Below are 17,159 nucleotides of genomic sequence, written 5' to 3' on the forward strand. Positions count from 1 at the left end.
CGAGGCTGGAAGGGTTTGGGACTTGATGTCTGAAAGGATGATGGTCTGAAATCCTCACTACATATACCTGAAGAGCTTGTACCTACAGGACAATGAATCAAGTGCTGGACAGCAGGTGTATAGAGTTCATGGATTTTTGCCTATCACAAGATAAACTGATGCAGGGGGTTGAAAATACAAATAAAAATTAAAACTTGTGGAGTGACTGTAAACAGGTTTTTGGAAAAGAATATGCACCCAAAATATCAGTTGCTCAATTGTTTCCTGAGATACTGGGTGACTGATTTGCATTTTGGTTCACAAGGCTGTTTTCCACTATCTGACCATGTTCTTAATTTAATATTGTGTTTAAAATTATAGATGCAAAGTTAGCAGGAAGTATGCTTTGAAGAAAAGGGCATACAAACCAAGCATTTTATCTAGATTTTAAAAATACCATACTTTCATTGACTGTTGAAAGTACGTTTATAGCAAGATGATTCATGTTTTTTTTCTTTAATCTTGTGGCTGCCTTGATTAAATGTGCATCCAGGAAAATGTTTGCAAATTGTATTGGATCCATAGAACAAGTATGAATCAAGGGTCTTCACATGCAATGTTGTATTCCACTTTCTCACCAGTATCTTAGTGCTTTTCAACTGGCACAAGGATACCACTTCATGTTCATTTGCTTCTTCATTCTACAATCTTGGTTTAAAAAGACTAGATTGGAAAATTGGATTATTTCTTGAAAAATCGGAGTGCCATTAGCTATTTTATCAACATTGACATTTCTAAGCAAAAATATGATTGTCCTTAAATAATGCTGATTGGAACTAGCAGAATAGTTTGTTGTGAATGAGTAATATATTTTTAAGCAGTGTAAAACATGTTTAACATTTCACTCGCATACAAGACAAACCAGATAACTTAGTTCTTGTCACAACAAGGTGTGGTCTAGCTAATTTGGAAGGGCTGCATTCTAAAGATAGATATCTAAGCTCATTACAGTGACGTGGAGTTACTACATTTTGGTGTTAAAAATATTTTGTCCTTGATGCACAGGATGTCTTGCTCCTTGGAGTATATTTCATCAGTGCAAAGTGTCCTCTAGTGATGATCCTGAAGTTGATCATTAGCTGTGGATTCACTTTTAAGAGTGCTTCAGAATAGAGCTCCATTCTGACCTCAGGGTTGCTAGAGGAGGAATTAGTCAAAGAAATCTTGGTCAATTATCCATCGTTTGTTTTTTTTTTGGTGTGTTGTATAAATTTGCATCATTCTTGCCAACTGACAATTATATATGGTTCTCTTGAAGACTTGCTGAGCCTTTGAGAACAATGCCAGAGGTTAACTATCATACGATTGTTATTTACATTGACGATTGCACCAGGTAAGATTATTCAAATAACACATACATCTTGAAAGATGGCATGTCTCACAGGAACAACAGCATTTCTTCTGTTCTGCATTGTAATGCCAGTCTCAAATTTTACGTATTTCATGGGCAAGGCTTGAACTTCCAGTCTCATGATTTGCAGGTGAGAATATCATCACTGGTGTGAGCCCAGGCAGAATGGTAGAAACTTGTAATTTATCAAATCAGCAATTTATACATTTATCTCTTTTTAATATGTAACCTTTTACATATTGGGACCTTCTACGTTTTTAATTGGATAATTGATATTAATTGGACAAGCAAATAAATACATCTTTTACATTTTTTTGTAACTTCAGTCTTTTGATTTAATTGGTTACACACCCTTTATCATGAATAGAGACATATATTGCAGCTGACTAGCTTAGAAAAAGCACTCAAAGCTAAAATTGGTTCGTTGATATTAATATACTTGGGCGAAAGATCTGATCTCGGTACATGAAAACTACTTCTCAAACAATCATTGGTTTTTGAAGTGTGCCTGGATTCTCATCAGTAATCTTTGTGCATTGAACATTGTAATCTCAATTGTGAAATATCATTGTGATACCGTTTCTAAGATAGTAGGAATGGTATATGACTGTTGTCATTTAATTTAAAAATGGTCACATTAATAAATTGCAAAACTTGCAGGAAAAGTTGAATGAAGCCATCTAGAAGAGAGGCAGATTATTTATTTTGGATTTGAGGTGTATTATATAGTTCAGAAGAAAATTAAATGTTTATGGAGTAATCAATTCTCCTTCTCTCTTTCAGATACATTGGACTAAACTGAAGACTCATCCAATCTGCTTGGTAAAATTTTCATTTTATGACAGTAATTAAATATAAATTGTCTGCTAAGTGCTCAAGTTTCTGATGAGACTTGACACCAAAAGAAATAATAGAGCAGCTTAGTTTTTAAATTAAGTTCATTATTCAGGGCAGTGTTTAATATGCATTTATCTATATTCCAGTGTACTCCAGAGGGAAGCAGGATGAATAGGTGCTCATGTATCTGGTGTTGTATTATTCAGTTCAGTTTGGCATGTATGAAGATCTGAACTACAGCCAGTGTTTTGCTGTTGAGTGGCTGAAAACCTATTTATCACCAAGGGGAAAAAAATGATTATGGTTTACGGAGGCCAATCATCACAGCCCTGTAATGTCACTGTGGGAATTCACAGATATGCTGTGGCAGTAGTTGATACTATTTGCAAGATGCCACCAAGTTCCTGATTTGTATATTGAGGTGGAGGTTCACTTTTCACCAGTGTTTTCAAGACTGCTCTGTTGGACTGTCATGGAGTCTAGTGGGAACATATGAATTTGATAGTTCCCTTGTGCTTATGCTGGAGAATTTGCCTGCAGGGCTGCACCCAGATTAAACCTGGCTCAGGAATGGCTTCTCCATTCTAGTGAGCAAGTTAATATGTCATTTAAGTACAGTTTCATTTGATTTTAAATTTATTAATATTTTCAGTTTGATTTTTAATACTTTATGAATGCCAGGGGACATTAAGAAGTATCGATGGTGGCTGAATCATAATATGTCTCAGTTTATAGTCACAGTATTTTGGCTGTTCCGGGGCAAGGTTTGTTTTCTCTCCATCCCCCACTCTGTCACCCAATCTAATATTATTTACGCTTTCAAGATTCTGTCAGTGGCTAGAGCCATGCCATTGAGTATCAGGCAACTGGGATGCAAGAGGCAAAAAGGGATTTTCAAAGTTTACTCACCATGTAAGTCAATGGCAAGAGCGAGTGACTTGTTGCCACCAGTAAATTCTAGGCCATTATCTTGGAGTGAAATCACACAAGTTGGCTTGGTTTACGTGATGAATTCTTCTGTCGCATTGATTTTTGTTCTTCCAGAATACTTGTACTGTCATATAAACACCCACACAATGAATCCAATATTCACCCATCTTTGGTAGTCTGAAAGCCAATCCAAACTAGTCCCATCTGTCTGCACATGATCTATATCCCTCTATTCCGTGCCTGCTCATGTGCCTGTCAAAATACTTCTAAAACATTGCCATTGTGTCTGCTTCCACCACTTTCCTTGGCAGCACATTCCTGGCACCTACTGCTCTCTGCTTTTTTAACAAAAAATTGCCTCATAAACCTCCTTTAAACATTCCCCCCTCACCTTAAGAGCTATGCCCTCAAGTATTTGACATTTCCACTCTTGAGGGGTGGAAGACTGAGTATATATGCCCCTCATAATCTTGTATACTTCTATCAGGTTGCCCCTCAGCCTCTGCTCCAGAGAAGAAAATCCAAGTTTGTCCAACTTTTATTTATAGCTAATACTCTTTAATCCAGGCAACATCTGGTGGACCTCTTCTGTACCCTCTTCAAAGCCTCCACATCCTTCCTGCGACGCATTGACCAGAACTGCACACAGTACTCCAAATGTGGCCTAATCAAAGTTTTATTATACTGCAACGTGACTTCCCGACTTACACTTAAACCCTGGCTGATGAAAGCAAGTATGCCAGACACCTTCTGTACCACTCTGTCTGTGTGTTACCACTGTCAGGGATCTATGGACTTGCACCCCAAGATTCCTTTGTATTTCAATGACTCTGAGAGTCCTGCCATTACACTTATCTATACTAATATTATTGATCACTTTTTTTGAAAAAATCTTTTTCTTCATGGGAAGCTATTTCCCATGTAGGAGGGGTTGGTGGGAATTCAGCTTATAGGAAAAATTGAGTTGTGGAAAACAAATACATTTGATGTTGGTTTTCTTAAGCTTTTGGAAGATTATCTGAGTTCTTGCTTGCAAACACTATCACTGTTCTAACTAATTATATGTAGGTATTGGTGAAGTAGTGTTGAAAGTCGGGTGTAATCATCTTTAAAAAGCCTTATGATGCATTTTTGTCCAATATCATACAGGAAACATGTCACTTCAATGAAATTCTAGATTGGCGTCATTGTGGAACTGTAATTTTTGTGTTGACTTCTATATCACAAGAAATGTACAAGGAATTGAACTGTTTTGTTAGTCACTTCAATCTGGATATTGTGTTTTTCTTTTGTCTTCATCTAGTGCCTGGATAGGGTAGAAATGGAGATGAGAACTTGTGAGGAGCCTCGTCCTCCTAATGGCCCGTCTCCTATCGCAACCGCTTCAGGGCAGAGGTATGACATGACGACAAATCATTCAGGAAAAATTGCTATAGTCAAAATGTATTTGATCCTGTTGCATTTCTGTTTTCATATATAAAACTTTTTAGATGAAATGCAAATGTAAATTTGTAAAAGTGCACATTGTTTTTTTTAGTGTAGTTAATGATTTATATTTTGCTTCTTTTAAAAAGGGAACAAGTTAGCTGGTCACCTAAAATTGATATGTTAAATACAGAACGAGAGAATATTAGTTCAGTTCATAATTTAATTTTTTTTCTTCTTCCTGTAGTGAGTATGGCTTTGCTGAAAAAGTTGTAGAAGGCATCTCCCTTTCTGTGAATTCCATCATTATTAAAATCAAGGCAAAAGCTTTTAATGCATCTTTTGAGTTGTCCCAGCTGCAAATATATAGTGTAAATACAAGTTGGCAACAAAGTGACCTACGGTTCACCCGAATACAAGATCCTCAACGTGGCGAGGTAAATGATATCTTTCTTTTGGAGTTGGTCTTGCTCTTTCATTATTTAGTTGTTGAAGTATTTGAACGACGGGTTCAAGTTTTGTGTGCACAAAGACCACTTGAATCGTTTAATAATGCTCACAAAATTCTGACACAGGGCCCTAGTTGTCACCATACATCTCTGCAGAAAACTAAACCTGCATGCTTCCTGAGACATCTTGACCTTTATCTTTTGAGCACCTAGAAAGTGAAAATTTGGGGAATCTCTGCCTCATGGTCAATGAATGATATGTTTGGAGTAGGCAAAAAGACAAGTTCATATCCCACCGTGGCAGCTAGAGAATTTAAATTAAGTTCAACAAAATTGAAATAGAAACCGTGTGACATTTCTGGTAACCATGAAGCTTCGAGATTGTTGATTTTCTTAAAAAAAAATCTGATTAACTTTAGGAAAGTGAATCCGTTACCCTTAGCTGGTCTGGTCGACATTTGACTCCAGACTACTCTGAAATTGCCTTGCATTCCAGTCAAATGTAAGAAACCCATGAGATATCTTGGGACTACTTCACCAGATAGACTGCTCTGATTCCAGAAGGTTGCCTGCCCCCACCTTTGGGGTAATGAGGGCAAAAAATCCAATTTTTTAAACAAAACCATCAGGTAGCATTAGAGTGACATTCTATTATAGCCTTTTGGTACCAAGAAAGTCGAGGAATAGGAAGATGGTGCAGGAATGTGGAGCTGATGGCTCACCGTAAGCACATCTGCGAGACATGCCTGTGCTGCCACATTTTCTGCTCGCTCTTTGAACAATGTAACTTCATTAACTAGAGTCAGCTTGTCTATTGTATTAAGGTCTATTAAGCAATGTAGTAATGTGGTTTTCTTAGAACAGTAACAACTGAATATCTCTTTAAAACACTAATACAGTTTTATCCCTGGGTCTTTGCATATTTAAACAAAAAATCTGGTGTTTATTTTTGCTGGTTGATAGTTGAATTGTTACTTCTGTACTCAGGTTTTGACATTCAAGGAGATCACCTGGCAGATGATCCGAATAGAGGCAGATGCAATCCAGAATGAGGAACATGACATACTAAGTGCACCAGTGAGACTCATCACAAACCAGTCCAAGCTGAAAGTCAGCTTGAAGCGAAGGGTATGAAATAGTAAATGATTTCTTTGGCAGAAAAGTCACAGCAATGTTGCATGCATGCAGTTTAGAACTTGCAATAATAAATTAATGGATCAACGGTAGAGTGTAGAAGTACGGCTACCGATTTTATATGGACAGGCATAGAGAACTTTGTCAAAGATTTTCTTGGACGAGTGCATATTCTGCCCGTATTCAGACAGCAAAATAATCTTGAGGAAAAACCCATAAAAAGCTGTGTGTTTGGCCACAAACATCCACCACTTTCTAAATAGAAAACTTGGGTGTCTGTTAAACTACCAGTTTATTTTCTTATTGAATAGACCTGATGAGGAAAGTAATTTTCCGTCGGACAAATCAGCAACAGCATGATGCAAATGCATCGCATTTCTAATCCACTAATTTGTATGCAAGGGCAGTGGTATTCTTGTGGGACATGAGTCTGCTTGACTTTTTTATAGGACTTGTATGAGATGGTTTTGAAAATGAGCTTGAATTTTGTCATTTAGTTTGTAGACAAATAATAGCATGAAATATTTGTATTTGGAACTGTCTGTAATTTCAGTCATAGAAAATATTTGTGTACTACGATGGATAAAAAGTTTAAAAAAAAATGAGTTTATTAGTATTTGATTGAATAACCAAACACTCCTCCATAACTGGTGATGTTCTGTTTATGGTTTGTTTCCATTCCTTAGTGTCTGCCACTCCTTTTCCGAATCTTCCACCTCCGCCCCTCCCCACACCCAACTTGTATCTTGGCTTGTGATGTACTGTGAAACTCTGATCAACCACTATCTGACTATTCAGAAGTCCTGATACTTCTGCATCTGGCTGACTAGGTGAAGTTTCCCATTCTCGCTTTAAAACTCATTGGATTACATGGAAAATGTGTTATATTACACTCCAACATCTTTAAAGTAAAATAGTAACTTAAAGTATATCGGACTTGATGACATCCTGTAGTCCAGAAATTCTGTTAGTACGGCATGACCAAAACCTGAGCATGTTGGATTATCAGAGTTTTACTGCATCTCATCAGTGTGAAGACTTCTTAATTGTTTGTGTGGAGATCATTGTTAATGCTTGGGAAATATTTTGTTAACAAATGAGTGAGGTCGAACTCCCATTTTAGCTTCAGCCCATGTTTTGAGTATCAAACAGGATTTGAGATCTTTTGTTTCTTTGTTCTTGTTTCAACAGTTAAAAGACTGTAATGTAGTCGCATCAAAGCTGGTGCTTATATTGGATGATTTGTTGTGGGTGTTGACTGACTCCCAGTTGAAGGCAATGGCACAGTATTCAAAATCTCTGAGTGAAGTCATAGAAAAATCTGCGCAGCAAAGGAAGAGTATGGCTTCTGCACCAACCCAGGTTGTTGTTTACAATTTATTCCATATGGAGTATTATTTTGTAATAAATACGTGGGAATAATTGCACATATGTAGAAATGAAACTATTAGCTTGTCTATTTAAGCCCTAAAGGGCATTTGCAATTTTTAAATTTTATGTAATTCAACTTTATGGAATGAAAACTTTCTAGCAGGATTCCAAATGCTAATTACAGGTTACTTAAATGTGAATAATTATAGCTAAGTTATCCTGAAAACAAACTGATTTCATTATTTATGGAATCACTCATACTCTTGAGTGCAACGAAGCAACATACTCTTTGAGTGCTAATAAACTAAGCTGAGAGAGCAAAGTTTGAGCTGATTGCATATTTTGAGTTTTGAGATCGGATCTCTGACCTTTAGTCACTATTCAGAATATTTTAATCTTTCAATCGAGAATATAAAACTCGTGTTTTCCTTGGGTTTGGTTGTTAGCAATGTGAAAGTGACAGCTCTTTGTGGGAGATTTGTGTGGATTAGAATGAAGTAACAGAGAGAAGGTGTTTCACATAACAAATTGTGTGGTGAAATAGTTTGGTGCCTAAGTATTTTCTGAATCCGCTATTGACTTCATTTTGGATTTTTAAATTATTTTCTACGGCCTGTTAAGAATTTAACCAGCTAGTTGTTTTAAAAGAAAAAGGCATTGTTTCATACACACAAGAAAATACTGAAATTGGTGATTTATTGTTTGAAGCTCTGAATCTCTCAGAGTACGTGGATCTTCTTTTAACTGAGTCTCAAAAGCTTGCAACTTTCCCCAAACCACTGAGCGCAGTCTTCTGCAAAAGTGTGCTGAGGCCCAACAAATGGTGGACCTTGCCACCTGGACTGTTTGACAGCTAATGAGGTTCTGTTGCCAGGTTTGTCAGTAATCCAAGTCGTGATTTAGACTGAAGTAGTTAACATTCAATAATACTCAAACCTGTGAAAACAACTATTGTTAATTTAAAATCATAATGGTAGAGCACAATTAAATTAATTAACTACATTTAAATCACCACAAAATAGAAAAAGAACATAATTTCTATCTATTCCCTCCACTGCCATTTCTTCCTGTTCGATCAAGAGTACCACCATTCTTGCACAGTGGTCAGATTTCCTAGCCCAAGTTCTTGCAGGTGTCTGCAGCTTATTAAACAGTTGAGAAAAAGTCTGGGCTTTTGTGTATGCTCGAGAGTCTTGGACTTCTGCCGGTTAATTAGATCTTGCAAACTGCACTGTAGGTCTACATAGCAAAGGGCAGGGTCAACTCTGAACTCCTCCCTGGGTTAATTGCTCAATCATATCCGGCACTTAGTCCCAACATGTTTACATGGGCTGCCTCTCACCAACAAACTCCATTTAAAATCCTGGTTTACATCTTCCAAGACTACCTAAACCCAATCCCTTCAGCTTTACAACCTCTCCACCAGGAGAGTTGGTGTGGAAAGTCGCTTGGTTTGTTCAGATACAAAATGAATTTTGAAATGTAACTATTGTGAATGTGTTTTCCTGCAATATATTTGTACATAAAAATCCTTTTTTAGAAAAATCATGGTGTGATTTTATTAAATTTTGCATGGTTTAAATTTGGTGGCTAATTTCCTGAATCATGATTCAGTCTCAGACCACAGGAACTGTTTCAGCTTTGGTCTCAGATTATCAAAATTACTCATAAGTGAGATTTTCTTACGTTAGGAGTTGCACAATGTTATTGGAATAGGATGTAAAAGGAAATGTAACATTTTAAATAGTCATTGATTACGTTGCATTTTGAGGTAATATGGAAATTATTTAGGATAGGAATAGCATAATTTACACCATTCAATTGTTTGTGTTCTCTGTTGTAATTCAAATTATTTGTGTGCTGCAATCTTGAACATGGAAATTGTCTTGGTCTTTCAAGGTTGAGGAAAGTATGCTGGAGGAAGGCTTGAATAATAAGGTCTGCCTGGGGGGATTATTAGGGGTGACTAAAGGCTGACTAATAGACTGAAAACACAGAGGTGCAGCACAAGTTTGAGTGCGGCTGAGGCAGCTGATGGAACTGGTCATGGGAACTAAACAAAAACCTGTAGTTCATGGACTGATGATGGTGGAGCAGTTGTAAAGCTGAAGGGAAGTCTTGGAAGATGTAGACCAGGATTTTAAATGGAGTTTGTTGGTGAGAGGCGGCCCATGTAAGCAAAGGATTGGGTGGGACCAAGTGCCGGATATGATTGAGGGTATGGGTGATTTGAGTATAGGAGAATAACTTGAGTAAATTGAATGTAAAGATGTACATGGGATTTGGTCAGCAGATGTTCAGGGGGAATGGTAATGTCCAATACAACAGAAGTTGTCTAAATTATGGGTAAAAATGTGAGGTTTGAAGTTCAGCTCTGGTTCTGAGAAAATATTGAAAGACCTGGTTTAGACTATGGAAGTGGTTGGGTAATGAATCTGGAGGCAAGGGTGCAAAGGTTGATTGCAGGTCTTGAAAATAATTGATTTGGAAACATGAACACTATTGTAATAGTGAATATTTTTTTAAAACACAGGTTCATTTTATAATTTATTTTAAATCATTATCTAGTGGCAGAGTACTCGGTTGTGAAATTGAAACCTAAAATGTTGGACATAGTCAACAAAGGAGAGCAAAGCAGGGTAAACATTCCAGGCTGATGACCTTTCTTATGAAAAACATTAATTCAAAGTAGTTAAAATTCACTTAAATTTTAGATTGATGGAATTGACCTGCATTTATACATTCTTCTTGCAGAGTACAGCTCCAGTTCCTGTTTCACAACAGGTCAGAACCCCACAAACTACAGCAGCTGCTGATCAGAATGATACTATTGCCAAACTCTTCAATGCTTTTGATGTAAAGGAAACATCTTATCATTTAATTATTTCTCATTTGGATTTGCACATATGTGATGACATTCACGTGAAGGAAAGAGGTAAATTGTCTTATTGTTTTTTTGAGCTCGACTTGAAATGAATACGGTGAAAACTGGAATTCTTCTTGTACACTTTGGTTTTGTATTGAAATTTGTAGCATTAGTTTTTGCAATGTCACATTGACAAGCGTACTAAAGTTGTACTTTTTTTGACCTTTATCCTATTTGGGTAAAGTGCTTAATTTGGCACATTTGGGACATTGATGCTGTACTGGTGGATTTTCCAGACTACTGGATGTTATTCATATTAATTCCCCCCATGTTAATTTTTTCATAATGTTACATTAGTATAGCAAATACTGTAATGAACTCACTAAGTTTTGGGGAGCATGGGAACCAGGGACTCGGTGAAGCTTGGTGGGGAGAGCACCAGGGACCTGGCAAGTCTTGGGATTGGTGGGGAGAGTGCAAGAACCTGGAGCGTGGTCAATTGTGCGGGGGAGGGAGCAGGGAAGCCACCAAGAGAGCAGTTCACGGACCCAGGGGAGTGGGAGGGAGTACGGCAACCAGCAAACTCATGGGAAACATTACCTGGTGAGTGAGATGCCAAATCATCAGGATTTTTGAATGGTTGAAGTGGATTCTTACTGTATCAAGATTTAGTTTAAAGTACTGTTGCAGAGACACTTCCTGCATGTGTTTAGTATTGTTATCATGTTTATAAGATCCATTCTTGGTCACTTTCTTTCAAGACCCCAAGATTGTTTTTCTATTTTGATTCAAAACTGACAGTAATCTGTTCCATGTGCTTGAAAAGGACATGGTGTTTAAGGCATGTTTCATCAATTAATTTATTGATTGGGCCTATTTTAAAAAAACATTGATACCACCTAGTCACTTCAAAATTTACCCTTAACAAGTCTCACACCATTCATGGTTTCTGCTTGTCATCATTCCTTTCAATTTAACCATTATCTTCAATTTATCTGTCTTGAATTTTAGCAGTTTCTGATACTACTAATTTTGCTACAGAGTTTCTCAGTGGCTGTTACTTTCAATTGCTTTCATTGACTAGATGCATTTTACATGCAGACAGAGTTCACCCATTATTTGCCAATGTTAAATTGTAAATGTAGAGAGTTTAATGGAATTATTTTTTCTTGTTCAAGGGAAAAATAAATTTGAATACTAATTTTTGCTTTATACGTATTGAAATAGTGCCTGTAAGCTCAATTTTCACCATCTGTTGGCAGATTTTCCAAGAGAGATCACAGGTGGAGCCATGCAACTCTCTTTCACACAAATTACAGTGGATTACTATCCCTATCACAGAGCAGGTATGGTATTAAAATGCAGTTAAGCACCTAAAGTATGCATATCCTTGGTCTGGAGAATTTCAAATGCAGAGTTTCAACTTGCTCTAACTCAGGAAAGGCAAAAGTGATTTGAAAGATAGGATTCGAATTTTTAATTTGGACATGAGTTAGTTTAGGAGCTAGCAGAGTTATCACAGTTGATTATTCTTTAATTAGTCTATTGTGCTTCTGGATGACTTGCCAACACTCCACTTCCTTCCCAATGAAAAGATATGATTCTCAGTGCCACTTTCTCATTTTGAGTGCCTATTTTGGGACTCTGGTTTTGGGTATGTGTGTAATGTGGCCTGCACATTGGAGTTGGTCGACTGTGACTGGAGCCTCAGTACTGGTCACGTTGACAGGGAGACAAAATGGGCATTTCCTGGTCCTGCAAATTGATTTGGAGGATTTCGGGCAGTTGGGGTTTATGGTGCCTCTCCAGTGTTTTGAGGTGCTTGTTCTAGGTAATCCATGTCACTGGAATGTTCAGGAGGGCAGAGATCTGTCTTTTGTGCCAGGTTAGAGACGTTGATCTTCACACTTTTCCTGAGGTGATTGAAGGTTGTGAAAGTGTACTGGAGATGGCAGTGAATTTCATCATCAATGTCTGCCATTGCTGAGTGCTTGGTCATGAGATATGCAACGTGATCCATGTTTTACAGGATCTCAGCATGGACTTTTGTTTTCAGGGACAACGTTGTGCAGCAGGGGCACTTTGGTAGAGTCTCTTTTGTCTTGTGGAATAGCTCCAAGCTAGTAGGAAGCTTTTTGGAGACGGAATGCAATACTGCAACACTGGAGCAATGACATAGCTTTGCTTGACCCCAGTCTGCACTGGGATTGGCTTTGTGGTCGACCCTTTGGTTAGAATCATGACTTGCATGCAATTAATTGAGTTTCTGAGTGCAGCCATATTTGAGAAAAGGTTTTCCACAGTCCTTCAGCTGACTGAGTAAAAGACTTAAGTTATAAAAGGCTATTTGTAGTGGTTGATACTGTTCTGTGCATTTTCCTTGGAGTTAGTTGCATGGTGAAGTGGTGAAGATAATCTCCATTGAGCTGCTTGATGGATGGAATCCACTCTGCACCTTGTGGGAGCAGCTCTCCAGTCATTGGCAGGAGTCATTTGTGGAGGGTGGCTGCAATGACTTACAGCAGACAGCAGGGAAATGCCTCTAAGTAATTTTGTCTCCTTTCTTGAAGATGGTCTCAATTAGGTCATTTCAGAACCCCCCCACCCAGCATGGGAAATAAGATTGAAAATCTGTGTTTCTTCACCATATTTTAGAACTTCAGTTGGCTTTGGAGATTTTGCTGCTTCTCTGTTGACATGCAGACTTTTCGTCCTCCTGTCAGCCTGGCTGGAGTTCTTGGAAGTGCTCCTTTCAAAAGGTGATTGGCCTCTTTGGGCTCTCCCCTGTTTTTGGAGTGATGTGTTCTCCACAACTTCTGCCACCTCCAATGGGATCCTGTCACCTCCAACAGGATCCCACCACCAGGCACATCTTCCCCTCTTTGCCCTGCACCACCCCCCCCCCCCCCTCCTCCCCCACTTGCCGCTTTCTGCAGGGATTGTGCTGTCTGCGAATCCCTAGTCCATTTGTCCCTCCCCACTGATGACCCTCCCGGCACTTATCCCTGCAATCACACTAAGTGCTACACCTGTCCCTACATCTCCTCCCTCACCCCTCACCACCATTCAGGGCCCTAGACAGTCCTGCCAGGTGAGGCAGTGCTTCACCTGTGAATCTGAGGCTGTCATTTAGAACATAGAACAATACAACACAATACAGGCCCTTTGGCCCACAATGTTGTGCCAACCTTTAAACCTCGCCTAAGACTGTCTAATCCCTTCCTCCCACATATCCCTCTATTTTAAATTCCTCCATATGCCTAACTAGTAAGCTCTTGAATTTGACCAATGTACCTGCCTCCACCACTGCCCCAGGCAGCGCATTCTATGCCACAACCACTCTCTGGGTAAAGAAACCTTCCTCTGATATCTCCCTTGAACTTCCCACCCATTACTTTAAAGCCATGCCCTCTTGTATTGAGCATTGGTGCCCTGGAAAAGAGGCGCTGGCTCTCCAATCTATCTATTCCTCTTAATATTTTGTACACCTCTATCTTGTCTCCTCTCATCCTCCTCCTCTCCAAAGATTAAAGCCCTAGCTCCCTTAGTCTCTCCTCATAATGCATACTCTCTAAACCAGGCAGCATCCTGGTAAATCTCCTCTGCACCCTTTCCAGTGCTTCCACATCCTTCCTATAATGAGGTGACCAGAACTGGGCACAGTACTCTAAGCGTATTGCAGAGTACACTGAAGATTTAAGCATGTATTCTTTTTAAAGACAAATTCTTCTGTGGAAGATGTCAGACATTTGTTACTACATCTGGATCAGGTGTATTGTCACTGACTTGTATGACGTGAAATGTGTTGTTTTGTGGCAGCAGTACCGTGCAAAGACATATACTTACTATAAATTACAAAATAAATAGTGCATAAAAAAGAAATAACGAGGTATTATTCATGGGTTCTTGGACCATTCAGAAATCTGATGGCAGAGGGGAAGAAACTGTTCCTAAATCGTTAAGTGTGGATCTTCAGGCTCCTGTACCTCCTCCCTGATGGTAGTAATGAGAAGAGGGCATGTCCAGATGGTGAGAGTCCTTAGTGATGGATGCTGCCTTCTTGAGGCATCTCTTGAAGATGTCCTCAATGGTGGGGAGGGTTATGCCTGTGATGGAGCTGGGTGAGTCTACAACCCTGTGCAGCCTCTTATGATCCCGTGTATTGGCGCCTCTATACCAGGCTATGATGCAACCAGTCAGAATGCTCTGCACCGGACATCAGTAGGAATTCGCGAGAGTTTTTGGTGACATACCAAATCTCCTCAAGCTCCTAACGAAGTAGAGCCACTCTATAAAGAGGAAGGATGAAAATTTCAATAAATGGTTTTAACATAAAATAAGAGTTATCCTTGATGTCAGTGAACACAAAGCATGTTACTTTTTATTGGCAACCTAATACCTCATATTATCACAACTAGTATTTGGCTGCAGAAACACTGAATGGAGAACATATTTTTGTGTTTTTCTACATTGAACTGTCTGGGTTGTATTTATTTGATACAAAGTTCTAACATTGAGATCATAGGTTCAACTATTATTTCTGTTCAGTACTTTACAAATCAGACTTGGCCTTTTGCTTAATTATGTGGAAAAATGGAAAACATTTAAGAAGAGGAGTCAAATTCTGTTTTGCAATATTTACTGTAAAAGAGACATATATATTTATTGCATCCGGTGCTCCCGGTGCGGCCTCCTCTACATTGGTGAGACCTGACGCAGATCGGGTGACCACTTCGTTGAGCACCTTCGCTGCGTCCGCCGCAAAAGCAAGGATCTCCCGGTGGCCAGCCACTTCAATTCCACATCCCACTCCCATACTGACATGTCTATCCACTGCCTCCTCTACTGTCACGTTGAGGCCAGACGTAGGTTGGAGGAACAACACCTCATATTCTGCCTTGGTAGTCTCCAACCTGATGGCCTCAACATTGACTTCACTAACTTCCGGTAACCCTTCCCCTCTTCTGCCCCCTTTTTTTCCCCTCCTTTTCCCCCCTTCCTTTGTCTTCCTTCATTCCTGTGGCCCCCTCCACCCTTCTCTTTCCCCTTCCCCCACCCTCATGACCTGCCCATCTATTCCCCACCGCATTCCCTTTATTCTATGGTCCTTGACCCTCTCCTATCAGATTTCTCCTCCTTCAGCCCTTTGCCTCTTCTACCTATCACCTCTTGGCTTCTTGCATCTCGCCCCCCACCGCTACCCACCTGGCTTCCCACTATCACCTGGACTCGCCTATCACCTGATGTTACGGACTAGGTGAAAGTTCCTTTAAGATAGAGCATAGTGGTGTGTGTGTGGCGTGCTTACGTCAACAGAAGATAAAAGATGTAATGAAGTTGTTGAAGAAGTCGGTCCAAGTCAGTCAGAGGAGAGAGAGAGAAAAGAGAGAGAGACACCAGCCTGCTAGTTTCTCTATCGATGGATGAGAAACAATTACTGTGTCTGTTACTACACTCCACGTATGGAAATTGGGAGTAATCCGGTGGAGTTCACTTTGTTGCTGACCTGTAGAGGGGAAACAGGTATTTGTGTGGATGGCCACGATACGGATGCTTTTCGGGGTGAGTAAGTCACTACCGAGTAAACACTGAGGTGTCGTTTGGGTTCCATCGTGGAACGTTTGGATTTTGTAATTACTCTCTCTCTCTGTTCTCTCTACATCTACGTTTTATCTTCAGACGATGGTGGTGGTTGAAGAAGCCTTTGCTCATGTTTCACCTTATGGCTTGCTGAACTGAACTTTAAGAACCATTCCTGGACTTGGAGTTTGGGACTTTGCCACACACACACGACAAGTTTAGTTTTGGGGTTAATGTTCAAGGTTTAACATTTTTACTTCTAACATTCTAACATTTTTACTTTTATTTTTCTTATTATCATAAGTAGTTATTAATAAAGTGTGTTTCTTTTGTTGCTGGTTCGTAACACCTGAACTCACCTAACACCTGCCTGCGTGTGCTTCTCCCCATCCCCCGACCTTCTTATTCTGGCTCTGCCCTCTTCCTTTCCAGTCCTGAGGAAGGGTCTTGACCTGAAACCTCGACTATGTATTTTTCTCCGCAGATGCTGCCTGACCTGCTGAGTTCCTCCAGCACTTTTTGTGTGTGTTGACAAAGGGCACTGGGTGGCTCCTTTTGTTTGAAGCATCAGATTGTTTGAGGCAGTGTCTGAGGAAACGTTTTGATGTAGGATCCTTAAGAATTTCAAAGTAGAAATATGGCTGCAAGAAAATAGGTTGCCACTATCTTTGGGGCCAGCCTGATTGAAGTGACTGAATGCATTAAGTAGTGGTAAGTCCGGCCTCGTCGGTACCCATCATGGCGAAGCTGATGTGGATATCCTTGTGATCTCTTGATTGTACGTTGATATATTCCAATGAACAGGGTATCTTGAGGGAGAGTGGTGACAGGTTCACCTGGGGACCATTGTTATTGTCAAGTCTTGAGATGTAAAGCATGCATGAAGATTTTACAAGGTGATAGGCATATGTAGGAGCAATTACATGGAAGGAGAGAGTCTTTGTGCTTTCAAGCTTACAGGCTAAACATTCAACTGTGGAGCAGATAGGAGGCTGAAGTTGTAAATAACTTGTTACGGTGTGAAACAGTGACCAAATTATTGGCTGTTATGGTTTTTGAAGTGGATGGGAATGGTGCTTAAAAATTCCATTGGGTGCCAGTGACCTTAGAGTAGTAGTAATTTACCCATCTCTCAAAATTTACATTTGTTGCACATAGCCAAGTGGTTGTGGAGATT

At 39.5% G+C, this 17,159-nt stretch overlaps 1 protein-coding gene across 3 annotated transcripts in view; it reads left to right on the forward strand.

Annotated features, from left to right (window-relative positions):
- Window positions 1-17,159, forward strand: part of bltp3b (bridge-like lipid transfer protein family member 3B) — a 105,637-nt gene that overhangs the window by 46,206 nt on the left and 42,272 nt on the right. For all 3 annotated transcript variants that reach the window (XM_052034101.1, XM_052034102.1, XM_052034100.1), the window contains exons 3-9: window positions 2,174-2,212; window positions 4,461-4,552; window positions 4,830-5,019; window positions 6,019-6,159; window positions 7,357-7,527; window positions 10,291-10,471; window positions 11,665-11,748. In XM_052034101.1, coding sequence (XP_051890061.1) covers window positions 2,174-2,212; window positions 4,461-4,552; window positions 4,830-5,019; window positions 6,019-6,159; window positions 7,357-7,527; window positions 10,291-10,471; window positions 11,665-11,748 — 898 coding nt within the window. The remainder of the gene's footprint in view (window positions 1-2,173; window positions 2,213-4,460; window positions 4,553-4,829; window positions 5,020-6,018; window positions 6,160-7,356; window positions 7,528-10,290; window positions 10,472-11,664; window positions 11,749-17,159) is intronic.

This window comes from Pristis pectinata, chromosome 19 (genome assembly GCF_009764475.1).
Source record: "Pristis pectinata isolate sPriPec2 chromosome 19, sPriPec2.1.pri, whole genome shotgun sequence".
NCBI classification, from domain to species: Eukaryota; Metazoa; Chordata; class Chondrichthyes; order Rhinopristiformes; family Pristidae; genus Pristis; species Pristis pectinata.